We start from the raw sequence: 27,854 nt of genomic DNA on the forward strand, positions 1-27,854 counted from the left end.
TAGCCGCTTTAAAACCATGTTCATTGGTTCACTGTATGTAAATATGGTGGGATTTGAACATATCTCTAATCTTCAGCCAGGTGTCTGAGGGCTGGAACTGATGGTTTATCCATAACCATACAGTCCCCAGACTCTGCACCCTCACTGTCACCAAATATTTTCCCTGGCTGCAAAACACAAACCACGGGAGAAACTGGCAGGTCAAGCAGCAGCTGCAAAGGCAAAGAAACAGCCGAGGTTTTGGGTTGGGACCAGTGGGAGAACAGTGAGAGAGAGGCTCACAGACTTCCCATGGGAGAGAGGAGGAGAAGTGGACATGCCTTGAAGAGACTTCACAGTGGGGCAGTGAAATGGAGGCACAAGATCACATTTTCCAGCTCCTTCATTCTCTTGCAGTTCGGAGACACCACTCCCACATCCACCTCTGCCTGCTACACGTTTCAGGAATTAAACACCAAATTCACTTACTCTAACCACTTGATATGTGTATTTTTATTCTCCCCCACCACCCCCAACACTGCTTTGCCTGGTCTCGTCCCCTGGAAATTTGTTGCCTGATTCCCCCTCCTCTCTGATGACTGGTGATGATTTCTGACCCTTGGCCTGTGATCTGAGCTGGATTTTAATTTTCTTTCTTACAGTTTCCCACCGAGAAGCCAGTAAACTACTGTCTGCACCTGGGCCCCCGGTGCCCAATCTGCCTCCTCGCCCTATGACCAACAAACCACTCGACATCATGTGAGTAAGCTGGTACTTCTGTGGTCAGTCGATTGCAAACCGGGAGTTATGGACCAATCAAATGTGCTGGATATATCACCAGGGCTCCACCACTCCTGGATACCATGTACACTTTCTTATACAGACGCACACACACACACACACACACACACGCGCGCGCGCGCGCACACACACAGAGGCACACACGCGCGCGCACACACACACACACACATACAGAGGCGCACACACACACACACATATGCATGCACATACAGAGGCACACACACACAGAGGCGCACACACATACACACGTGTGCGCGCGCGCACACACACACACACACACACACACACACACAGAGAAAGACACACACACACAGATACACCCAGACACACATACAGGCACACACACACACACACACACACACACACACACACACACACACATAGATACACACAGATAGACACAAGTACACACACACAGATACATGAACACACTCACATACACAGAGGCATGCACATACATACAGGCATGCATACACACACATGCACACACGCACACACGCGCACACACATGCACACACAGATGCACACAAACACACACACAACATACACACACACACACACATGCACACACACGCACAGAGGCACACAGACACACATACACAACAAACATACATTTACACAGTATACACACACATACACACAACTAGTGGTAAACACAATTCTCCATTTGTAGCTGATTTTGTAAAACTTCCACATAACTTTTTTAATGTTATATTCTCTGCTTCCAGTTCTCTGATCCCATAAACTTGACCAACTAATATGAACTGTTACTTTCAGGACTTCTGCACATATACTGTGTGCAATTCTGGTCGCCCCATTACAGGAAGGGTGTGGAGAGGGCGCAGAAGAGGCTCACTAGGATGCTGGCTGGATTAGAGAGTATTAGGTATAATGAGAGCTTGGACAAACTTGTTTTCTCTGGAGCATCAGAGGCTGAGGGGAGACCTGATAGAAGTTTATAAAATTAACAGATGAATAAATGGAGTAGACAGTTGGAGTCTTTTTCCCAGGGTAGAAATGTCAAATACTAGAGGACGTTGAACATAGAACGTAGAGCACAGGAACAAGCCCTTCAGTCCACAAAGTATATGCCGATCCAAACTAATCCCATCTGCCAGCACATGATCCATATCCCTCTGTTTCCTACCTGTTCATGTGTCTGTCTAAATGCCTCTTAAACACCACTATCATATCTGCCTCCACCCCCACCCCTGGCAGCCCGTTCCAGGCACCCACCGCTCTCTAACTTGCCCCACACATCTCCTTTAAACTCTCCCCCTCTCACCTTAAACCGATGGTATTTGCCTTTCCCACCTCGGGAAAAGACTCTGTCTGTCTACCCTATCGATGCCTCTCATGACGTTATATATTTCTGTCAGGTTTCCCCTCAGCCTCCGACGTTGTGTCAGATTGTGCCCCGTGGGTACGGTGGGCTCGGTGCTTGTCCCCAGCCATCCACAGTCGATATTGACTGAGGACTTGGCTGAGGGGACCAAATGTAACATTTCTAAATGCACTGGTGACACAGAAACGTAGGAATGCGTCAGTGATGAGTCTGCAAAGAAGCTTCAAGAGATTAAAGACAAGCCAAGGGAGTGGGTAGATAGAGTCATCAAGTCACACAGCATGAAAGCAGGCCCTTCAGCCCAACTGGTCCATGCCGACCAAGATTCCCATCTAAGCATGCATTTGCCTGCATTTGGCCCATGTCCCTCTAAACCTTTCCTATCCATGGACGTGTCCAAGTGACCTTTAAATGTTGTTATTGTAGATAGATATTTAGATATTAGATATTTCTTTATTAGTCACATGTTAATGGAAACACACAGTGAAATGTATCTTTTTGCGTTACTGAGAATGTGCTGCGGGCAGCCTGCAAGAGTTGCCATGCGTCCGGCGCCAACATAGCATGCCCACAACTCCTAACGCATACATCTTTGGAATGTGGGAGGATGTCGGAGCACCCGGAGGGAACCCACGCAGACGAGGGGAGAACGTACAAACTCCTTACAGACAGCGGCGGGAATTGAACCCGGGTCACTGGCGCTGTAATAGTGTTATGCTGACTGCTACACTACCCTGCCGCCTGAGCACTTCCTCTGGCAGCTCATTCCATATACCCACCACCCTCTGTGTGAGGATGTTGCCCCTCAGGTCCCTATTAAATCTCTCCCCTCTCACCTTAAACCCATGCACTCTCGTTCTTGATTCCCCAACCCTGGGAAAAAGATTGTGTGCATTCACCATGTGTCTATGCCCCTCATGATTTTATACACAAGGTCACCCCTCAGTCTCCTATGCTCCAAGGAATAAAGTCCCAGCCCGTCCAACCTCTCTCTATAACTCAGGCCCTTGAGTCCCAGCAACATCCTTGTAAATCTTCTCTGCGGTCTTTCCAGTTTAATGATGTCTTTCCTGTAACAGGGTGACCTGTACAGAGAACAGTGTGGCAAAGTGTGAGGATATGGACTTCAACAGAGGAAGCAGAGATGCTGAGTGTTTTACAGATGGGTAGTGATGATGATCGAAGTCTGTGCTCGTACACACTTCATTGAAAGCTAACGTGCCAGAGCAGCAAGCAATTAGGAAGGCAAATGGTGTGCTAGCCTTTATTGCCAAAGGATCTAGGATCTAATACAGAACTATTTATATATATATTTGTATATATATATTTCTTGTACAGTCAATATTCACCAGGTTGGGGTTCCTGCAGGAATTCAATAGGCCAAGTTTCTCTCCTCTAAAGGTTAAAGAAGGAAGGGTGACCTCATTGAAATTATAAAATTCTTGGAGAGCTTGACAGGATAGCAGTGGAACATGTTTCTCTTGGTGGAGAAGTCTATAACTAGAACATAGAACTTAGAACAGTACAGCACAGGCCCTTCGGCCCACCATGTTGTGCCGAACTATTTAAGCTAATGACACCTAATTAAACTAGTCCTTTCTGCCTGCATATGGTCCATATCCCTCCATTCTCTGCACATTCATCTGTCTGTCTAAAAGTCTCTAAAACACCTCTATTGTATCTGCCTCCACCACCACCCCTGGCAGCACATTCCAGGCACCCACCGCTCTCTGTGTAAAAAAACTTATCCCACACATCCCCACTAAACTTTTCCCCTCTCACCTTAAATGCATGTCCTCTATTATTTGACATTTCAATCCTGGGAAAAAGATACCGGCTGTCTACTCCATCTGTGCCTCTCATAATCTTATAAACCTCTATCAGGTCTCCCCTCAGCCTCCGCTGCTCCAGAGAAAACAACCCCAGTTTGTCCAACCTCTCCTTATAGCATACGCCCTCTAATCCAGGCAGCATCCTGGTGAACCTCTTCTGCACCCTCTCCAAAGCCTCCACACCCTTCCTGTAATGGGGCAACCAGAACTGAATGCAATACTCCAGATGTGGCCGAACCAGAGTTTTATAAAGTTGCAACATAACTTCCTGACTCTTGATCTCAATGCCTCGACTAATAAAGGCAAGCATGCCGTACACCTTCTTTACCACCCTGTCAACCTGTGTGGCCACTTTTAGGGAGCTATGGACTTGGACCCCAAGATCCCTCTGTACATCAACATTGTTAAGGGTCCTGCCATTAACTGTGTACTGTCCCTTTACACTTGATCTCTTTGAGTCTGCAGATTTCAGCTGTAGTAGTTCCAAGCAGGAATATTTGATTTCCTAGTCCATGAACCCATGAACACTACCTCGTTATTCCTTTTTTCATTTCATTATTTATTTATTTTTGTAATTTATAGTAATTTTATACCTTTGCTGCCACAAAACAACAAATTTAACGTCGTATGTCAGTGATAATACATCTGATTCTGATTCCAATCTCCCAAAGTGCAACACCTCACTCTTGCACAGATTAAACTGAGGTTCGCGGTTTCAGGACAGGGATTACACCATCTCGGACTGAAATGAGAGGACATTTCTTCATTCAGACGGTGGTGAATCTTTGCGATTCTCTATCCCAGGGGGCCATGGTCGCTCAGTCATTTTCACTCAAAACAGAAGTCGATAGATTTCTGGATATGAAAAGGATAAGGCAGAAAAATGGAGACACAAGAGAGACAGCTGATGCTGGAAATCTGCAGCAACCCACACAAATGTGGAGGGACCCAGCGGGTCAGGCAGCATCTGTGGAGGGAAATGAACAGTCGACGTTTTAGGCCGAGACCCTTCATCGGGACTGGAAAGGAAGAGGGCAGAAGCCAGAATGAAAGGGTGGGGAGAGGGGGAGGAGCACGAGCTGGCAGGTGACAGGTGAGTCCAGGTGAGAGGGGGAAGGTAGGTAGGTAGGGGAGGAGGGGGGAAATTGGGAATGATGTAAGAAGCTGGGTGGTGATAGGTGGGAGAGGCAAAGGCTGAAGAAGATGGATTCTGATAGGAGGGAACAGCGGACCATGGAATAAAGGGAGGGAGGAGGGTGCAGGGTAGGGGAAAGAGAAGGGGTAATGGGGCCAGAGGGATAAGGGAAAACCAGGGGGACGGAGGAGGATGTTGCCTGAGGTAAAAGATCAGCCATGACCATGACACAGGCTGGAAAGAGTGCAAAGAATATTTACAAGAATCTTGGTAAGTACAGTTTCCTCTCCGTGATGCCAGAGACCCTTTAATTCCATCAGTTTTGCGAACCCACTTTCCATGTAGGACCTTGTTCAGGTGAATCGGGGCTGGGATGGACGAGTGGCTGTTTGTATACACAGAAGTTCCATGTCATATGTCAGCAGCTCTGGGCTTCCCGAGGTGCGTGACAACAACATAAACCAGGTAAAGAAAGCAGCTGGTTGGACCAGGAGCACAAAGTTATGTCAGACCACTTGAAGGACAGGATGTGAAAGGTCACCTGAGGTTTTCATGGTAAACCGCACACACTCAGCAGCTGGACGCTCTGTAGAGTGCCCTGTTGTCTTTTGCAAACCTACCTGAGATTCAAAACAATTCAGCGGAAATGATGATTGTGATACATTTTGTCAAGCGGCGGGAACAAAGCAAAGGGCGATCCCGGGTGTCTGGACCATGTGAACAGGAGAGAGTCGTGCATGTTTTAACGGCCGTTCAATGAGCCTGTCAAATGATGGCTTGGAGAGTGTTACTCGTTCATTAACCAATGAGTCTCCAATCCATTAGTGTCCATCCATGACCCTCCCCTTCAATCAAAATCAGAATCAGATTTATTATCATGTCAGTGCATTGAGGTAGTACAAGGGAAAACAATAACAGAATGCAGAATAAAGTGTCACAGTTACAGAGAAAGTGCAGTGCAGGCAGACAATAAGGTGCAAGGTCACAACGAGGTAGGTTGTGAGGTCAAGAATCCATCTTATTGTACCAGGGAAAAATTCAATAGTCTTATAACAGTGGGATAGAAGTTGTCCTTGAGCCTGGTGGTACGTGCTTTCAGGCTTTTGTATCTCCTACCTGATGGGAGGGGGGAGAAGAGAGAATGTCTGGGGTGGGTGGGGTCTTTGATTATGTTGGCTGCTTTACCGAGGCAGCGAGAAATGTAGACAGAGTCTATGGAGGGGAGGCTGGTTTCTGTGATGTGCTGAGCTGTGTCCATAACTCTCTGCAGTTTCTTGAAGTCTTGGGCAGAGCAGTTACCATCCAAAGCCATGATGCATCCAGATAGGACATTTTCTATGGTGCATTGATAAAAATTGGTGAGCATCAAAGGGGACACGCCGAATTTCTTTAGCCAACTGAGGAAGTAGAGGCGCTGGTGAGCTTTCTTGACCATGGTGTCTACATAGTTGAATCAGGACAGGCTATTGGTGATGTTCACTCCTGGGAACTTGAAGCTCCTAACCCTCTCGACCTCAGCACAGTTGATGTAGACAGGAGCCTGTGCTCCCCCCCCCCCCCCCCCCCCCCCCCCACTTACTGAAGTCAATGACCAGCTCTTTTGTTTTGCTGACATTGAGGGAAAGGTTGTTGCCATGACACCATGTCACTAAGCTCTCTATCTCCTTCCCGTACTCTGGCTCATCATTATTTGAGATTCGGCCCACTACGGTGGTATCATCTGCAAACCTGTAGATGGAGTTATTTCTGGTCACTGAACTGGAGAGAAGAGAGAAGCTGATATATATGTACAGTAAATGCCATTGTTATACAGTTCAATGCGTTCAAATGAATATTTCCCCTACTCTAGTTCCCTTTGGGAACTCTTCCTACATTTAGTTCCAACAGTCACCACCTGTAGCCCATTAATGTCGTCCATAAACTATCTGAATGTGGTTTATGAAACTTTGACTGATTCCCTTCCTATATTGTAAGAGGGATTGCATTTTGAAAGAGTTTAATTGCAAAGTGCTTTGGAAATTCCCGAGGTGCTACAGAAATGCAAACAGTCCCTTTGTTTATAACTGCCTCTTGTGCACAAATTTGAGACTGGGGTCAGGGAGGGAATCATGCTCCATCCATCCATCCCTTGCCTAATGTTCCTCCTTCCTGACAGCCCGACGACAGAAGAGGAAGAGGAGGAGAATTATGACGACGTGCAATGTGTGGATCAAGTACCCCCACCCCTTCCACCAGTGAAACCAGAAGGTAAGGGACTCATCTCACCAAGGATTCCCAATTCTGAAAGAGAAGGTGTGTATATAAAACCTTGGATGTAAATTGAGCAAATACACTCTATCACAATTTAAATTGTCACAGATTTGGGGGTAATTTTTCAGCAGTACATCTAGTAGATATGCTGCTTCACAACTCCAGAGACCCGGATTCGATCCTGACCTTTGGCACTGTCTGTGTGGAGTTTGCATGTTCTCCCTGTCATCGTGTGGGTTTCTCCCGGGTGCTCCGGTTTCCTCCCACATCCCAACGACGTACAAGTTGGTGGGTTAATTGGTCGCTGTAAATTATCCCCAGCGTACAGGTGAGTGGTGGAATCTGGAGGGAATTGATGGGAATGTGCGGAGAATAAAATGGGATTAGTGTAAATGGGTGGTTGAGGGTCAGTGAGTCCTGGAAGGACTGAAAGGCCTGTTTCCATGCACAATGACTCCATGACTCTATGAGCAAGCAGGCAGGCTAGAGCTGCCTGTTCTGGTCACCACACTATAGGAAGGATGTGACTGCACTGGAGAGGGTGCAGAGGTGATTCACCAGGGTGTTGCCTGGATTGGAGGACTTTAGTTATAGAACATAGAACATGGAACATAGAATATAGACATAGAATATCGAACAGTACAGCACAGGGACAGGCCCTTCAGCCCACCATGTTGTGCCTAACTAATTAAACTAGTAATTAAATGCCTAACTGAACTAGTCCCTTCTGCCTACACAATGTCCACATTCCTCCATTCTCTGCACATTCATATGCCTATCTAACAGCCTCTTAAAAGTCTATGGGGAGAGGTTGGACAGTTTGGGCTTGTTTTCCCTGGAGCGAAGGAGGCTGATGGGTGACCTGATAGAGGTGTGTAAAGTTATAAGAGGCATAGATAGGGTAGTCAGAATCTTTTACCCTTGGTAGGGGTATCAAACAAGAGGACATAGGCTTAAGGTGAGAGGAAGGAGTTTGAAGGGAGATTTGAGGGGTACATTTTTTTCTTACACAGAGAGTGGTTGATACCTGGATCACGCTGCCAGAGGAGGCAGTGGAATCAGCTACAATCACAGTGCTTAAGAGACATTTAGACAGACACTTAAATAGACAAGGCATAGAAGAATATGCCCCTAATGCAGGTAAATGGGATTGGTGTAGATGGACAAAAAGGTCAGCATGGACAAGGTGGGCCGAAGGGTCTGTTTCTGTGCTGTACCACTCAACAACTCTTGGACTCTTTGACAGAAATTCCCAGCCAGCCTGAGGAGTCACTTCTATTTCCTCGTGGTTTACCCTGTTCCTTCTACATTGCAGATCGCAGGAGGCAGATGGCTTCCAACTGTGGAGAGGAGGTAAGGTTCAAGCGTTATCCCACCAGCCTTTCCAGTCAAGAACCAGTCACCACTCCTGTGGTTCATGTAACCCAACTGCCAATCCTGAAGGACTAACACAGAATTCCATGTTGTGCTTTTGGAAACAGACTCATCAATATTTTGACATGATCAGCAATCAAACATCTAACGTATGCAGAAATGCTGGCTGCATTTTTGTAAAAGGATCCCATATGGGCCCTCCACCTCTTTAATGCCAAGGCTTGTGGTACTATGGGATGCTTCCTTCTTCTCCACATCAGCTTCTACAGCACAATTTTCTTTGATTTTCCTGATCAATATCAACAAGCAGTTAGTTTATTGGATGGTGCTTCGTGGATGACACATTTCAGATGTAGCAGAGAACATTTGTACAGCCACTGAACACATCCAGTCACTAAACAGATCATAAGAAAATCCCCAGCTCCATCACAGGACCACACTAATCCCCAGCTCCATCATAGGACCACACACATCCCCAGCTCCATCACAGGACCACACACATCCCCAGCTCCATCACAGGACCACACACATCCCCAGCTCCATCACAGCACCAAACATGTGTGTTTGAGGTTGTAACTGGGGAATGTATTTGAGGGTATGCACAATTGACATCTCTGCATGTGTGAACAGGTGTGTGTGTTTGTGTGCAGGAGCCAGGGGGTGGGGGGGAAGACTGTGTTTGGTGGGCAGAGGTTAATAACAATATGGTAATTTAAGATGACAGTGAAGTGATATATATGTGTGAACACATGAATTGGGGGCAGGAGGCGCACTCCTTGCGCCTACTTCAACATTAAGAAGATTGTGACTGATCATGACACTTGTTTGATTTCAGAAAGGTGACTCGGATGGTGAAATGTACGAAGATTTGGACAGCTACAGGTACAACTGAATGCCTAAAATGAATCCTGTGTTCTGGGGGTTTTGGCAAGGCTGCGTTCTGTGCCGTGTGGTAGCGGAGTCATGCTCAGGTCTAGGCTAGAGAGCTGGGACATGTTCCTCACCTTGGGAAAGAAGATGAACCAGTTGGGGATTTAACAATTTGGCAGCTGTAAAAGATCAACGTCTGATGCCAACAAGTTGCATTCAAATTTCGTTAATCATGTGATCTGAGTTTATTCCTGTCAGTTGGTAGATCAGTGAACACATCCCTGGTAAACATTCAGGTAGTAATATATGCACCACTGCCAAAATACAGAACAATAGGAAAGAAAGGGAGTGATAGAAGGGGAAGAAGGAGGCCAGGGAAGATTGGAAAGGTGTGCAAGGTACAAGAACAAATATTATCTACCTGCCCTCATGGAAAAGTGTTGCAGGGAATCCCCCAAAATAGTGTGACGGCTTGGTACGGCAACTGCTCTGCCCGAGACTGCAAGAAACTGCAGAGAGTTGTGGACACAGCTCAGCACACCACGGAAACCAGCCTCGCCTCTATGGACTCTGTCTACACTTCTCGCTGCCTCGGTAAACCAGCCAACATAATCAAAGACCCCAACCACCCGGGTCATTCTGTCTTCTCCCCTCTCCCATCAGGCAGAAGATACAAAAGCCTGAAAGCCCCTACCACCAGGCTCAAGGACAGCTTCTACCCCACTGTTATAAGACTATTGAATGTGCCCCCCAATACGATAAGATGGACTCTTGACCTCGCAATCTACCTCGTCACGGCCTTGCACCTTATTGTCTGCCTGCACTGCACTTTCTTTGTAACTGTAACACTTTATTCTGCATTCTGTTATTGTTTTCCCTTGTACTACCTCAATGCACTGATGTGATGAAATGATCTGTATGGTTGGCATGCAAAACAAAGTTTTCACTTTACCTCGGTACGTGTGACAATAATAAACCGATTTACCAGTGAACTATGGTTCCAGAATGATAACTGGTAACTGGTTTATTATTGTCACGTTGACTGAGTTGACTGAAACTGCCAAGTTCCTTCCTGCCCTGGCTCTGAACTCCTATTTATATTTGTTCTCCTGCAAGGTCTTCTTTGAGCTCAGCTCATCCTTGAGAATCTCCTCCTGCTTCCCCAACCTGTTCTCACTGAAAAGTTGACCTTCCATCTTCCCTCCTGGTCCCCATGTTATTTGGTGTTGCTAGGAGATCTCTCTGTTCAGAAACTAACCTCTCTTTCAAATCTTCCAATATCACCTTTCTTCTCAAAAATACATTCATCCTGGCAAACTACCACCCATCTCCATCCTCCCTACCTAACCAGGCCTTTGGTCACCTGTCTCAATGTCTCAGCATTAGAACCTAGAACACAGGACAGTACAGCACAGGAACAGGCCCTTCGGCCCACCATGTCACAGTGCCGAACACGATGCCAGATTAAACTAATCCCATCTTCCTGCACATGATCTACATCCCTCCATTCCCTGCCTGTTCATTTGTCTATCTAATAGCCTCTTAAATTCCTTGATCGTATCTGTCTCCACCCCCACCCCAGGCAGCACATTCCAGGCACCCACCACCATCTGTGTAAAAAACTTGCCCCACACATCTCCTTTAAACTTTCCCCCCCTTACCTTAAATGCATGTCCTCTAGTATTTGACATTCCCACCCTGGAAAAAGACTGACTGTCTACTCTATCTGTGCCTCTCATAATTTGATAAACTTCTATCAGGTCTCCCCTCACTCTCTGACGCTCCAGAGAAAACAACCCAAGTTTGTCTAACCTCTCCCTATAGCTCATGCCCTCTAATCCAGGCAGCATCCTGGAGAACCTCTTCTGCACCCTCTCTAAAACCTTCAATGTTATATTCAGTCTTTCAAAGCTCCTAAGAAGCATTTGGGAAATTTTGCTGCATTAAAGGTGACATGTAAGTGACGTTGGTTTAGCTATCCATTTTGTTTTTATTTAAGTACCTGCTCCGGCACCCTTCCTTCCCCACCCTGTGCTCCCGTTCCTCCCCTTTATTCAATCCATGAATACTTTTTTATATGTTCATTCAGGGGATGTGGGCTTCGCAGGCTGAGCCAGCATTTAATTGCCCTCCCTAGTTGCCCTTGAGAAGGTGGTGGTGAGCTGCCTCCTTGAACCGCTGCAGTCCCTGAGGTGTGGGTACACCCACTGTGGTGTCAGGGAGGGAGTTCCAGGATTTTGACCCAGCGACGGTGAAGGAACGGCGATGTATTTCCAAGTCAGGACGGTGTGTGGCTTAGAGGGCAACTCCCAGGGGATGGTGTTCCCCAGGATTTTGCTGCCCTCCCCACCGTCGGGAGTATCTACAGGAGGCGCTGCCTCAAGAAGGCAACATCCATCGTCAAAGATCCCCACCATCCGGGCCGTGCCATCTTCTCGCAGCTCCCATCGGGCAGGAGGTACAGAAGCCTGAAGTCCCACACCACCAGGTTCAGGAACAGCTACTTCCCTTCAACCATTCGGTTCTTGAACCAACCGGCACAACCCTAATCACTGCAGTTTAGCAACACTGATCACTTTGATCACTTTGCACTAAAATAGATATTGTTTATTTTTTGTTCTAAGTGAGTTCCTTTTTGTAAAAATTGTGTGTAATTTATCTTTAGTTTTTGTTTTTCTTGTGAACGCTGCTGATCTGATGCTGTGTGCCTGTGATGCTGCTGCAGTAAGTCTTTCACTGCACCCGTGCACACACGGACTTGTGCATCTGACAATAAACTCGACTTTGACTTTGACTTTAGTAGAGGTGGTGGGTTTGGAAGGTGCTGTTGCTAAGAAGATTTATTATATGCTGATATCCTCTCTCTGAAAGGTCTCGAAAGGAGCTGAAAGAGCAAGAGAGGAAACGAGAGAAGGAGGAAAAGAGAAGACAGGAACAGGAGAAGAAGGAACAGAAGGAGAAAAAGAGGGAGCAGGAGATGAGGAAGAAGTTCAAGGTAATGGATGTTGCTGCAATCTGTAGTCCCTTCAGGCCAGTACAAAGCAATGAATATTAAACGAATATTGGTTCTCAGAAAATGGGCTGCCTCTGAGATGATGCGATCTCTCCAGCTGCCTAACGAACACAGAAAAACTGAAGTGTATAACACAAAAGGCCACTTGGCTCACCGTACGTGTGCCAGTTCTCTGACAAAGCTCTCGCATTCATCCTGTCCCCATTGATCTTCCCCACGGCTGTACAGTTCTTCTCCTTTCTGACTTGGGGGCCTGAGTTACAAGGAGAGGTTGCGTAGACTATATTCCCTGGAACGTAGGAGATTAAGGGGTGACCTGATGAAGGTGTACGAGATCATGAGGGGCATCGACAGGGTGGAAGCACACAGTCTTTTTCCCAGAGAGGGGGTGCTAAAAAACAAGAAGGAATAGGTTTAAGATCAGAGGCGAGAGATTTAGAAGGGACATCAGGGGCAGCTGGAACAGAGGGTGGTGCGTATTTGGAACGAGCTGCCAGAAATAGTGGTTGAGACGGGCACATTAGCAACATTTAAAAGTCATCTAGATAAGTCCATGGATAGGAGAAGTTTAGAGGGCTATGGGCCAAACGCGGGCAGATGGGACTAGCTCACTGGGCTACACAGTTGGCATGGACGAGTTGGGCTGAAGGGCCTGTTTCTGTGCTGTATGACTCTATGACGGCACAGCAGTGTAGCGGTTAGCGTAAAACTATTACAGCGCCTGTGATCCAAGTTCAATTCCAGCCGCTGTCTGTAAAGAGTTTGTATGTTCTCCCTGTGTCTGCGTGGGTTTCCTCCGGGTGCTCCGGTTTCCTCCCACATTCTAAGGACGTACAGGTTAGGAAGTGGTGGGCATGCTATGTTGGTGCCGGAATAGTGGCAACACATGCAGGCTGCCCACATTCTCAGTAACGCAAAAAGACACATTTCACTGTGTATTTTGATGTATATGTGACTAATAAATAAATATCTTATCTTATATCTTGACTCTATGACAATGTAAGCAATTCTCTTCAAAATCTGTTTCCATCACCTTCTCAAGGAATGCATCCCAGATCATAACAACTCACTGAGTAAAAGAAACATTCTCCTCGTCTTCCCACTGGATCCGTTCCCAGTTATTTCACATTCATGTGACTTGGAAAGATGTGATTGAACTAGAGAGGATACGGAGGGGTTTATCAAGGATGTTGCCAGCACTGGAAAACTGTTGCTATAAGGAAAGACTGGGTAGGCTGGGGTAGTTTCCTTTGGAACCAAGGAAGTTTGAGAACATAGAACATCGACCAGTACAGCACAGGAACAGGCCCTTCAGCCCACCATGTTGTGCCGAACTAATTAAACTAGTAACTAAATGCCTAACTAAACTAATCCACTGATGTCCATTGTGTAGGCACATCCACATGCCTATCTAAGAGCCTCTTAAATGCCTCTATCATATCTGCCTCCACCACCACCCCTGGCAGCACATTCCAGGCACCCACCACTCTCTGTGTAAAAAAACTTGCCCCACACATCTCCTTTGAACTTCCCCCTCTCACCTTAAATGCATGCCCTCTGGTATTAGACAATTTGACCCTGGGAAAAAGATATTGGCTGTCTACTCTATCTAGGTCTCTCAAGATCTTATAAACTTCTGTCAGGTCTCCCCTCAGCCTCCACCGCTCCAGAGAAAACAACCCAAGTTTTGCCAACCTCTCCTCATAGCTCATGCCCTCTAATCCAGGCAGCATCCTGGTGAACCTCTTCTGCACCCTCTCCAAAGCCTCCACACCCAGAACATAAGAGTATAAGAACACAGAAGCTGAGGCAGGTCATTTGGCTGCTTGTTCCTGCTCTACTATTCACTAAGAACATGGCTATCTTTTACTTCTGCACTAACCACATATCCCAATCTATCCATGTGTCTAATCTGTTAATCTGTGTCTCTGATATACTCCAAACCTGTAAATATTCAATACACAGCCTCACCAGGGGCTCTATCATTACAGCACAATTTCATTCCTCATAACTTGTCATGAAGGCCAAAATATTGTTTGTTGAACTTTCAATGGTTCATGGTCTCACTGAACACCACCATTTAGTTCCCAACCATTTAACTAATAATCTGCCTTTCTATTTCTTCATCCGTGGATGACCCCACATTTTCCCACATTATATCCCATCTGCCATAACCTTGTCCATTCACTTACCCTGTCTACATGCCACTGAAGCCTCCCTGCATCTTCCTCCTAACCTACACTGCTACCTAACATACACCTGACCCAACGCAAACCTGTATGTTTCATTAGAACACACACCCAATATAACCCAAACCTGAACTTCGTATTAGAGCAGACTCCCCAGCCAACATATCATTGGGTCCCATCAGCCTTCTGTCGAAGAGCCAGGCTTCAAAGACTGTGATTCATTAATTCACCAACACGTTGTCACCAGCATACACTGCGAAGGATAAAGAACATTAAATGACCTCAGGTTGTCCTCTATAGGGGTTGTAGTTTGCATTGGTTTGATTGAAAGATTAGAGCCAATGTACTGACAAAAAGAGAAAGGAGCTGTACACTTCTGTATTTTCATATCTGATGCAACAAAACCCACAATGAGAACTCATTTGATTGGCACAGTTTTTGACCAACTCCATTCTGTACATCAACATTGTATGGTCAAATTCTAAATGGTCAAATGACTTTGTACTGTAAGGACAGACTGTGGTGAGGAACTGTGCTCACAGTGAGTTGGTTTTAGGGAGACAGGTGCCAACATGCCCCAGCCTGAGATCCTGAACGGACCAACCTTGCCTGACTGCACAGAATCATTCCCTATGGCGTTAAAAACTGGGGCAGCACGGTAGCGTAGCAGTTAGCGCGACACTTTTACAGTGCCAGCGATCGGGGTTCGATTCCGGCCACTGTCTGTAAGGAGTTTGTACGTTCTCCCCGTGTCTGCGTGGGTTTCCTCCAGGTGCTCCGGTTTCCTCCCACATTGCAAAGACGTACGGGTAGGGTAATTTGGGTTTAAAATGGGTGGCGCGGACTCATTGGGCCGAAAGGGCCTGTTACCACGCTGTAAATAAAATTTTTTAAAATTTTTTAAAAAAACATAGGAATTACTCAACATGACACAACCTCAGTCTATCTTCTACCAGTCAGTGAACTGCATTCAACAATAATATTGTTGACTGATCAGATTAACCAAACTCTATTCATGAATACAGCGATATAGTTCCCCTGCTCACCTACTGCCGTACCAGACTACACAGCCAGTTCATCATTCTTTGCAACTTCCCTCAGCTACAACGTGATCCCAGGCCCAGTTTACCCTCCCCAACCCTTTCAGTTTTCAGCAGGGATCGCTCTCTCCGTGGATCTCTGGTCCGCTCATCCCTCCCCACTCAGTCCTCCCCCTCCCCAGACTCTTTCCCCTGTGACCTTTGGAAGTGTAACAACTTTTCCTACGCCTCCTCCCTCACCACTATCCAGGGCCCTACACAGGTGAGGCAGTCTTTCAGATGCAAATCCTCCACCATTATTTATCGCATCCGGTGCTCCCGATGTGGCCTCCTCTACATTGGTGAGACCAGACGCAGACTGGGCAACCTTTCTCCGTGCACCTTCGCTCTGTCTGTGGCCTTCTGGAGCCCCTGGTTGTCAGCCATTTTAACTCCCCTCCCCATCCCCACACCGACCTGTCTGTCCGTCGGCCTCCTCCACTGCCAGGGTGAGGCTAAACACAAATATGAGGAACAGGCCCCGACATTCCCCCCGGGCAGTCTACACCCCGACGGCATGGACAGTGAATTCTCCAACTCCCGGTAACATGCGGTCCCTGTTCTCTCCCCTCCTGATCTACCCAGTTCCTCCTGCATCCAGCCCATCACCCATCACCCTCTTTCCACACGCCATCTGCCCTTCACCCACACACCCCTCCCACTGCGTCCCCTCCCCCCCCACTGTCCCATCCGCCCTCCCCACCTCCCTTACTTGGTTCCAGGCTCCACCTTCCTTCCCCATCAGATGCCTCCACCTCTCACCTCCCAGTCACCATCTCCACTCCCCCCTCCTCCATCTGCCTATCAGCCCTCCTCACCTGGATCCACCAGCCAGTCCTTGCCCCTCCCCTTCCCCTCACCCCTTTACACTGACTGTCTCCCGTCTATCTTCCAGCCCTGATGAAGGGTCTCAACCCAAAACGGTGACTGTTCATTTCCCTCCACAGATGCTCCCTGACCCACAGAGTTCCTCCAGCATCTTGCGTGTTGCTCCATATTCCAGCATCCGCAGTCTCTGGTGTCTCTGTTCATGAATCTCCAAAGATTCATGTTGCCGCTGCCTCACAGCTCCAGAGACCCGAGTTCGCTCCCGACCTCCGGTGCTATCTGTGTGGAGTTTTCACGTTCTCCCTGTGACCGTGTGGGATTCCCCCACTCCCTGGGTGTCTGGTTTCTTCCCACATCCCAAACACATGCAGATTGGTTAAATGGCCACGGTAAATTGCCCCCAGTGTAGGTTAATGGCAAAATAATCAAAGGGAATTGACAGTTATGAGATTGAATGAGTTGTATGAGGGAGTAAGGTGAAGGGGGATGTGACTGACGGGCTTGTTCCCCTTGGGAACTGGCAAGACCCGATGGGTAGAATGGCCTCTGTCTGTTGTTATGATAAATAAGATAGACCCAGACATTTGAGGGAAGGGCCCGAGTGGGGAGAGCTGCAGCAAGCACTCACTCAGCTCCCCCAGATTACCACACTCCCCACACATGACAAAGCAAATCACTCACCGCTCTTTCCCAAGGCATTCCGAAATAAATCCATCGACTTTGTTTCAGAGTGTGTTGGCACTACCTGTGCCCACCTCTGTGCCCCTGGGACTCTCCTTCATTGCTGGACCTCCCGCACAGTTTGCACTGCAGCTACATCATCTTTTAACTCAACACCCAAGGACTGAAAGGTCAAGTTTTCCCTGCAGACCTTGAAACAGAGAAGGAACTAGGGGACCTTGTCCTCAGGGTTTTGTTCAGTACCTCTGGGTCTGCCAAGGTCTAACTGCTGGGTCTGGTCAATATTTAGAATTCCAAAGACGTCGTTTCCTGACCTTCTCTTTTCCAATGGGGAGATATTCAATAATAATTGGTGAGCAAAAGTCCATCAAACAGTGGGCTTAACGCTAACAAACTTCTACAGATGTTCTGTTGAAAGTATCCTGACTGGTTGCATCACGGTCTGGGACGGCAATTCAAATGCGCAGGAACGTAAGAAGCTGCAGAGAGTAGGGGACTCAGCCCAATACATCACGGGCACATCCCTCCCCACCATCGGGAGTATCTACAGGAGACGCTGCCTCAAGAAGGCAACGTCCATAATCAAAGATCCCCACCAGTCGGGCCATACCGTCTTCTCGCAGCTACCATTGGGCAGGAGGTACAGAAGTCTGAAGTCCCACACCACCAGGTTCAGGAACAGCTACTTCCCTTCAACCATTCAGTTCTTGAACCAACCGGCACATCCCTAATCACTGCAGTTTATCAAAACTATGACCACTTTGATCATTTGGCACTAAAATGGGCTTTTTTTTCTATTTCAATTGTGTTCTTTCTTGTAAAAGTTGTGACCTCACGACCTCACGATCTACCTTGTTGTGACCTTGCACCTTATTGCACTGCACTTTCTCTGTAGCTGTGACACTTTACTCTGTACTGTTATTGTTTTTACCTGTACTACCTCAATGCACTCTGTACTAACTCAATGTAACTGCACTGTGTAATGAATTGACCTGTACGATCGGTTTGCAAGACAGGTTTTTCACTGTACCTCAGTACAAGTGACAATAATAAACCAATACCAATATAATTTATGTTTAATTTATGTTCTTCTTGTGAATGCTGCTGATCTGATGCTCTGTGCCTGTGATGCTGCTGCAGGTAAGTTTTTCATTGCACCTGTGCACACATGGACGTGCAGGTGACAATAAACTCGACCTTGACTTTGGCTTCTGCAGCACTCAGTCATTGTTTGAGAGGGATGAGAGGTTAGTTCCCACCTCTCTGACTTTGGAGCAGCGTGGATCTAAAATGGGTTGTTTAAAAAATCGGAAGCCAAACCGTTCCTTGACCACCCCATCCCAACCTTGCTCAACACGCGCCAGGGTTACAAACCAATCTTCTGCCTTCCGTCTAGTTCTCGGGACCGATCGAGGTGATCCAGACCGTGAAGGTGACGATGGACTACAAGGGCGGAAAAAACGAGCTGAGCTGCAAGCAGGGAGACTTCCTTGAGGTCATTCGCATCACAGACAATCCTGAGGGCAAGTGGCTGGCGAGGGGGCTGGACGGTTCATGTAAGTATAGCGCTGTTAAAGCCATGCTACATGACCAGCATCTTTACTCTGACAACTCCCCGGCACGTCACAGGTGCGAGAGCCCGTAAAACCACTGAACCAAACCCCAGGGAGATATCAAGCAATGTGGACCAAGGGTTGGGAAGCCAACTTATTAGGAAAAGGGTAAAGAGAAATGGAATTCCAGAGATTAGGTCTTGGCAGCTGGTGGAGCACTGAAAATTGAGGATGGTCCTTGAAGCCAGAATTGGAGGAGCATAGATCTCTTGGAGGGTCTGAGGGCTGGAGGAAGTTACAGGGGTAATGGAGCTATTGTTGGACGGGATGACCACGCAAGGATGATGACCAAACAGGGCAGTGCAAAGTATTACAATCTGGGCAGTAAATGGATGAGCTGAATGTCTCCAAAGGTAGCACCTGGGAGGTTAGCCAAGCGGCAGAGAGTTTGGAAAGAACCAGCCACACAGAATTTCTGAAATAATTGCAAAAAATTCTGAGAATGCAACTTTAAACAAAACCAGGTGTGGAAGCAAGAGTTTCAGTTGTGGGGAGAGAGGGCCTGTCCCTGGCAATGTTGTAAATCAACCTTCCAGTGGATCACCAGTGTCCCCAGCTGATACACACTCTCACACACTACCTGCTTCAACAAAACTGTGGGGAAGATGTTACATTTGTACAGCAGTCACAGGGACTCTATAAAAGTTTCACAGCCAGTAAAATACCGTTGATGAAGAGTGGTTAATGTTTGCAGTGAAAAAACAGCAAACTCCCACAACCAATACTAATAACTAGATCGGTTCAGAATAGAATCAGATTTATATGGTGAAATGTGTTGTTTTGCAGCAGTACAGTGCAAAGATAGAAAATTACTATAAATTATAAAAATAAATAGTGCCAAAAAAAGGAAGTCCTTTTCTGCACTCCTTCCAATTTAATAACACCTTCCCTATAGCAGGGTGACCAAAACTGGACATAATACTCCAAGTGTGGCCTCGCCACTGTCTTGTACAACTGCAATATAACATCCCAACTTCTACATCAGTGCCCCAACCGATGAAGGCCAGTGAGCCAAAAGCCTTCTTCACCACCCTGTCTACTTATGACTTCAATTTCAGGGAACCATGTACCTGAACTCCAAGGTCTCTCTGTTCTACAACATTCCCCAGGGCCCTACCATTTATTGTGAAAGTCCTACCTTGATTTGACTTTCCAAACTGCAATACTTCGTACTTATCTGACTTAAACTCCATTTGCCATTCCTCGACCCACTTACCCAGCTGATCAAGATCCTACTGTAATTCTTAATAGCCTTCATCACCGTCTACGTTATCACCTAGTTTAGTGTCATCCATAGAATTACAGAACGTGGAAAGAGGCCCTTAACCCCAACTCATCCGTGCCGACCAAGATGTCTTCCTGAGCTAGTCCCATTTGCCTACGTTTGGCCCATATTCCTCTAAACCTTTCCTATCCATGTACCTGTCCGAGTGTCTTTTTAACATTGTAATTGTACCCGTCTCTACCACTTCTTCTGGCAGCTCGTTCCATATACCCACTGCCCTCTTTTCTGAAAAAGTTGCCCCTCAGGTCCCCTTTAAATCTTTCCCCTCTCACCTTAAACCTGTGCCCTCTAGTTTTAGGCTCCCCAACCATGGGAAAAAGATTGTGACCATCCTTGTGAAATCTGGAAGTCACCCTCCACCCAAGGGCTCCACCTGGAGGGTGAATTAAAAATGTCAGTACTGAGCTCCATCGGGATCTGGAGCAAAGGCAGATGAGGTCCAGAATAGGCATGAGGTTAAAGAAATGGTGGAACTTCCTCCTACTTCAATATGGCCACCATCCAAGACATATGATCCCATTCCTTGTGATAGACCATTCACTTCCTGAAGTGAATCAGTGAGACAGTCACTGTGTGGTGGGACACAGCAGTCTGGTTAAAGCAGACCTTTCTGGGAACAACACACTGCCGAACGATGTCATATCCCAGATCTTTACCAGGAGGAGGCATCTCACCCCGCTGAGCAATCCCTTTCTCTCTCCAGTTTTCCCTGTGACCCATTCTCCCCACATTCCCATCAATTCTCTCCAGATTCTACCACTCGTCTACACACTAGGAGCAATTTCCAGCAGGAGGGTTCTACCTGGTGTCCTGGATAATCATTGCCCCTGAGACAATACCACCAAAGCCAGACTGTCTGGCTGTTATCATATTACTGTTTGTGGGATCTTGCTGTGTGTAAATTGGCTGGTGCACATCAACAGTGTTGCTGTGGAAATATTCTGGGTACCTCAGCATTGCAAAGTAGAGTCACAGAGTTACACAGCCTGGAAGCAGGCCCTTCGGCCCAACTTCTCCGCGCCAACCACGTGACCTACCTGAGCTGGTCACATTTGCCCATGTTTGGCACATATTGATAAGTAAAATTGGTAAATTGGTTTATTATAGTCACATGTACCATGGTACAGTGATAATCATTGTTTTGCATGTTGTCCATATAGATTATTTCATTACAAGAGTGCATTGAGGTAGTACAAGGGAAAACAATAACAGAATGCAGAATTAGATGCTACAGCTTCAGAGAAAGAGCAGTGCAGGCAGACAGCAAGGTACGAGGCCAGAACAAGGTAGGTTGCGAGGTCAAGGGTCCATCTTATTGTACCAGGGAATCGTTCAATAGTCTTATAACAGTGGGATAGAAGCTGTCCTTGAGCCTGGTGGTACGAGCTTTCAGGCTTTTGTATCTTCTGCCCAATGGGAGGGGGGAGAAGGGAGAATGTTCTGGGTGGGTGGGGTCTTTGATTATGTCGGCTGCTTTACCGAGGCAGCAGGAAGTGTAGACAGAGTCCACGGAGGGGAGGCTGGTTTCCGTGATGGGCTGAGCTGTACCCACAACTCTCTGCAGTTCCTTGCAGTCACCAGCAGAGCAGTTGCCGTACCAAGCCGTGATACATTCGGGTAGGATACTTTCTATGGTAAATCTATAAAATATGGTGAGGGGCAACTGGGACATGCTGATTTTCTTTAGCCTCCTGAGGAAGTAGAGGTGCTGGTGAGCTTTCTTGGCTGTGGCGTCCATGTGGTTGGACCAGGACAGACTACTGGTGATGTTCACTCCCAGGAACAAAGCTCTCAACCCTCTCGAACTCAGCGCATAACCCACTAAGCCTTTCCTATCCATGTACCTGTCCAAAAGTCTTTCCAATGTCACATCCTCTGGCAGCTCATTCCATACACCCACCTCCCTCTGTGTGAAGAAGTTGCCCCTTGTGTCCCCTTTAAATGTTTCCCCTCTCACCCTAAGTGTGGGGCTTTTGCATCTCTACAACTCACCCATTCATCTTTCCTCTTTCTCCCTTCCCCTTTGCAGATGGCTACATTAAGGTGACCTGTGTGGACATCAACTACGATGAGATACGGAAGAAAACAATTGGCAAGGCCAAAGAATCTGCGGCCATAAGTCAGGCCATAAAGCAACCAGTCCAGGATCAGGAACTCTACGATGACGTTGCACCAACCAATGACATCAGCATGTAAGGATAGAAACCTCCATGGAGGGAGCTCATCTTTCAGTGTTCACGCCGCATTAAAGTCTGCATTTAACATCCGGATCCTTCTGTAGCGACAAGGAATGGAAAGATTCTTAGCTTGAATTGCCTCTTCTGTTCCAGATACTCTTCCTGTCTCAACTGGGCCTTATGACGGTGCAGGACGCCAATCTGCCTGCTTTAAGACAGCCCCTCCAGTTTCAGTTCTTGGCCTTTGTGGCCTGTCCGGGTTAAATCAGGATCAGTAAGGAGGGCTTCTCAGAGCCCCAGGGAAGGAACATAGGCCATAAAATATAGGAACATAATTAGGCCATAATCTTTGTCGGCATGGACCAGTTGGGCTGAAGGGCCTGTTTCTGTGCTGTGTGACTTTATTAGCTACTTCCTTCTTATTCCATCACTGGCATGGCCAGGGTTCATTACTCAAACCCAATCAGCTTGGGAAGGTTGTGGAGAGCCAACAACGTTGGTAGATGAGCCAAGTCAACGTCCAAGGCAGACTCAATAATCCATTGCTAATTCAGGTTAGAACACCAACTCTATGCCTCTGTAGAGCACCCTTAATGTGGAAACACAACCTAAGGAGGTTCACAGAGGTATAAATTAAAAACTGGATTGTGTGCCAAAAGATTCATTAGATTGGTTCCAGGAATGGCAAGTTGACTGAATGAGGAGAGATTGAGTAGGTTCTCCAAAGTTTATAAGACTAGGAGGGGATCTGATTGAAACTCACAAAATTCTTGGATGCAGAGAAGTTGTTCTCCCTGGCTGAGGATTCAGTTGAAGAGCCAGTTTAAGATATCTTTATTAGTCACATGTACATCGAAACACACAGTGAAATGCATCTTTTGTGTCGAGTGTTCTGGGGGCAGCCCGCAAGTGTCGCCACGCTTCCGGCGCCAACACAGCATTCCCACAACTTCCTAACCCATACGTCTTTGGAATGTGGGAGGAAACCAGACCACCCGGAGGAAACCCACGCAGACATGGGGAGAACACACAAACTCCTTACAGCGGCCGGAATTGACCCCGGGCCGCTGGCTCTGTAACCACTACACCACTGTGCCTGCTCTGTTTCAGAATAAGGCTGCTTAGGACTGAGCTGAGGAGAAAGTTCTTCATTCAGAGGATGGTGAAGCTTTCGAATTCTCTGCCCCGGAGACTGTGAAGGTTCAGTCTTTGTATTCATTCAAAACAGAGAATGGTCGATTTCTGGCCCATAAGCGAAACAAGGGATATGGAAATAGGCCAGGAAATTGGCACTGAGGCACAAGATTAGGCATGACCTTGATGAACAGTGGAGCAGGATTGAGGGGCTGAATGGCCTATCCCTGCTCCTATTTCTTACAATAGGACTGGAGGATTGGAGGAGGAGGAGGAGGAGGAGTATGAGGGGAGATGGTGTAGTGGGCTGGCAGCAGTACTTCTGGACCATTGATTCAGAGTTCAAATCCCACCACGGCAGCTGGCCAGTTTAGAAGTGAGTAATTAAATAAATCTGGAATTAAAAACAAACAAAGCGATGTTGCAAAAACCCATCTGGTGCAAGAATGTCCTCCAGGGAAAGCAACTTTGATTGAATGACTGACAGTAGACAGGCACTGGATAATATTTCAAGACTGTAAACATGAACAACAATTACTCATTCCTGCCTGCCACAGAACTAAGTCATGCAGGAGGCTTGTCAAGGAAATTAGGGATCATGTCTGATCCAAGGAGGAGGCATGTAAAATTGCTCAAAAATAAGCAGCAGACCTGGGGTATTGGTTTATTATTGTCACTTGTACCGAGGTACAGTGAAAAACTTGTCTTGCACACCGATCGTACAGGTCAATTCATTACACAGTGCATCGAGGTAGCACTGGGTAAAAACAATAACAGATCAGGAGCATTTTAGAATTCAGCAAGGGGCAGAAAAAGATTGATTGATTGAAGGGAAAAATGAAGTGTGAGGGGAAATTTTTTCACCCTTATGTATCCCATGACCATAAGCTATAGGAGCAGAATTAGACCATTCAGCCCATCGAGTCTGTTCTGCCATTCAATCATGGCTGATGTTTTCATCCCCATTCTCCCATCTCCTCCCCGTAACACTTAACCCCCTTACCAATTAAGAACCTATCAATCTCTGCCTTAAATACACTCAATGGCTTGGCCTCCACAGCCGTCTGTGGCAACGAATTCCACAGATTCACCACCATGACATCCAACACCTCCTCCTCCTTAATGCTGACCTGCTCCAGATTGTCCACGCACCCCTCCCTGAATTCGCTACCTTCCACGTCTGTCCATGTGAATGCTGATGAGAAGGGTTCACTAGTACCTCCCCTGTCCTTCCTGGCTCCACACGTTACCCATTTGATCCCTAAGGGGACCAGCTCTTTCCCTGGTTGCCTTCTTGCTTCTGATATTGTTACAGAATGTCTCTGTATTCTGCTTAATCTTACTTGCCAGGGATGTTTCACGGCTACTTTTTGCCCTCCTGATTTCTTTCTTAATTTCTCTCCTACACACTCTGTATTCCTCCAGAGACCCCCACTTTGATCCCAGTTGTCTGTGAGGAAAATAGCAGGGATGCAATGAAGGGGAAACTGGACCAGCAGATGAGGGAGTGGACGTAATGTGCACTGATGTGCGTTGTTGTGTACGTTGATAGGAGTAGACAATGGTGGAATGGGACTGAGGTCAAGATTTTGGGCTTAGTTTATTTCTAGGCTTAGTTATAGAACACAGAATACAGAACAGTACAGCACAGGAACAGGCCCTTCGACACATGATGTCTGTGCTGAACACGATGCCAAATTAAACTAAATCCCTTCTGCCTGCACATGATCCGCGTCCCTCTGTTCCCTGCACATTCATGTGTCTGTCTAAATGCCTCTTAAATATCATATCTGCCTCCACCCCCACCCCTGGCAGCCCGTTCCAGGCACCCACCACTCTCTGTGTAAAAAACTTACCCTGCACATCCTCTTTAAACTTCCCCCCTCTCACCTTAAAGCTATGTCCTCTCGTATTCAATGTTTCTACCATGGGAAAAAGATTCGAACTGTCTACCTTATCTATAGACCATAGAACAGTACAGTACAGAAACAGGCTCTTCAACCCACAGTGTTGTGCTGAACTAATTAAACTAATAATTAAAAGCCTAAATAAACGAATCTTTTCTGCCTACGTAATCTACATAATTCCTACATTCCCTGTACTGAAGAGCCTCTTAAATGCCTCCATCACCACCCCTGGCAGCCCGTTCCAGGCACCCACCACGCTCCGTGTAAAAAACCTGCCCCACACATCCCCTTTAAACTTCCCCCCTCTCACCTTAAATGCATGCCCTCTAGTATCCAAGCTATTTAGTATTTCTACCTTGGGAAAAAGACTCTGACTGTCTACTCTATCTGTGCCTCTAATAATTTATAACCTTCTGGCAGAAATTATGTCTCGACAGAAGAGTTCATCCACAGTGTACACCGTGCGTGTGTGCGTGTGTGTACAATGTGTGTGTGTACGATGTGTGTGTGTAAGATACTGGATGGACTTCCAAATCCATCTCACACCCAGCACTGACTGTGGCCAATGGCCACTCCAGGCAGTGTGAGCGTCACAGCCACAAACGCTGCCTTATCTGGGCGAACAGTGAGCCAGCTGCCCCATGTCCACTGAAGTGCCATATTTCTTCTGTTTAAAACTGTTGCTAATTTGGACCTTCTTTCCATTGCATTTTCCAGAGGTACCGGGAATAACAGTGCAAGTGGAAGTGGTAAGTATAACATCAGCTGCTGTTTAGGACCATTTCCTTCTACTGCATTTTACCCTCTGGTATTTCCTTACGACATAGAAGGAGGCCATTCAGCCCATCGTACCTGAGCCAACTCTCAGTGCGACACCACCAATCCTCCTCCACATTTCCCCACTCTCTCTCTCACATGCCCATCAACTCCTCTGATTCTCCCTCCACGCACCTACACGAGGGACAATTTGCAGTGACCGGTTAACCTACCAGCCGGCATTTTCTGTGGGATGTGGGATGAAACCGGAGCACCCATGGGAAGCCCATGTGGTCCCTCCCAGATACGGAGATCCATGCTGAGGACTTGTACCATCTGACCTTCAGCTGCCCAGCCGTGTTCCATGGGTTACTCCATGGCATTGACAGGCTTTCTCCACACTGCAGCTAAATCTGACTTTGTCAGGTTCTTACAGGCTGGGAATATGTTCGCACATTTCCTGAGCTTTGTGACTCTCCCCCAAGCCAATTCGTTCCACAGATCGATTACCCTCAGAGGGAAGGTATTGCTCCCAATCCCCTTCTCACCCTCTGTTCCCCATCTGTAAACTGGGATCTCCACTGAAGAAAGCTTCTCAGTGTGACTGTGGTTCATGTACCTCTGCAGCTGAGGACCTGATAGCTTTGTGTCTCATTGTCCATCACAGGGGCTTTCCCTCCGCCTCCCATCAGCGAAGAAATCTACGATGATGTGGATGAAATACCTGAAGACATTAAGTAAGTGGACAGTGATTCATTGCAGGACTGGGGGGAGAACTTGAACCCAAGCAGCCATGTGCTTGGTTGGAAACACTGATTTCACATGGGGTTGCAGTGAGGGGCGGAGTTGATTTCAGTCAGCCCTTCCATCCTCCTGATAAAAGATATGTGAGGGCTAAACCATGTCTGTGGTCAGACTTGACTTGACTTTTGTCAGTGAGTTTCCTTGCCCTCGTGGAACCTCTGTGAAGCGAGTGATCCAATGGCTGAATCAACACCCGGACCAGACAGGCTGCAGATAAATCGGGCATCAGAGGGGAGTGGGCACATGGGTTGGAGGTTGAGATTCATTGCAAAGCCCTGACACTTTAAACCATCCTCCGGACCATGGGAATGTTTGGCTGGACCTGCCGAGGAATATTGTGGGGAAAATCTCTTGTGCCATATAAATCAAGACCTCAAGTCATTCCTGGTCATTGGTAGAGTTGGGGTCTGGATGTGAGTCATGACACTATTGATTCTGGAAATCAATGACCCAGATCCTGACATCACTAATCCACTGCACGTTCACCAGAACAGAACACAGCTCCCATTGCTCTGAATGCATTCACAAGGACATTATATCATAGTAACATAATGCCAAGGTGCAAGTTGCACACCACCACTTGGAATCTCATCCTCGTGTCTTAGAACATAGAACATAGAACAGTACAGCACAGAACAGGCCCTTCGGCCCACAATGTTGTGTCGACATAGCTAATCCCTTCGAACCTGCAGAAATCCCATATCCCTCCATTTTCCTCTCATTCATGTGCCCATCCAAGACCCTCTTAAAAGCCCCCAGTGAATTTGCCTCCACCACCCTATCAGGCAACGCATTCCAGGCA

At 47.1% G+C, this 27,854-nt stretch overlaps 1 protein-coding gene across 1 annotated transcript in view; it reads left to right on the forward strand.

Moving 5' to 3' along the window:
* Nucleotides 1-27,854, forward strand: part of LOC127572828 (FYN-binding protein 1) — a 114,403-nt gene that overhangs the window by 58,117 nt on the left and 28,432 nt on the right. Inside the window, exons 3-11 of the mRNA XM_052020482.1 lie at nt 642-738; nt 7,248-7,339; nt 8,658-8,695; nt 9,552-9,598; nt 12,458-12,581; nt 18,773-18,932; nt 22,304-22,466; nt 26,210-26,241; nt 26,916-26,985. Coding sequence (XP_051876442.1) covers nt 642-738; nt 7,248-7,339; nt 8,658-8,695; nt 9,552-9,598; nt 12,458-12,581; nt 18,773-18,932; nt 22,304-22,466; nt 26,210-26,241; nt 26,916-26,985 — 823 coding nt within the window. The remainder of the gene's footprint in view (nt 1-641; nt 739-7,247; nt 7,340-8,657; nt 8,696-9,551; nt 9,599-12,457; nt 12,582-18,772; nt 18,933-22,303; nt 22,467-26,209; nt 26,242-26,915; nt 26,986-27,854) is intronic.

The sequence above is a fragment of the Pristis pectinata genome, chromosome 7 (assembly GCF_009764475.1).
Source record: "Pristis pectinata isolate sPriPec2 chromosome 7, sPriPec2.1.pri, whole genome shotgun sequence".
Taxonomy (NCBI): domain Eukaryota; kingdom Metazoa; phylum Chordata; class Chondrichthyes; order Rhinopristiformes; family Pristidae; genus Pristis; species Pristis pectinata.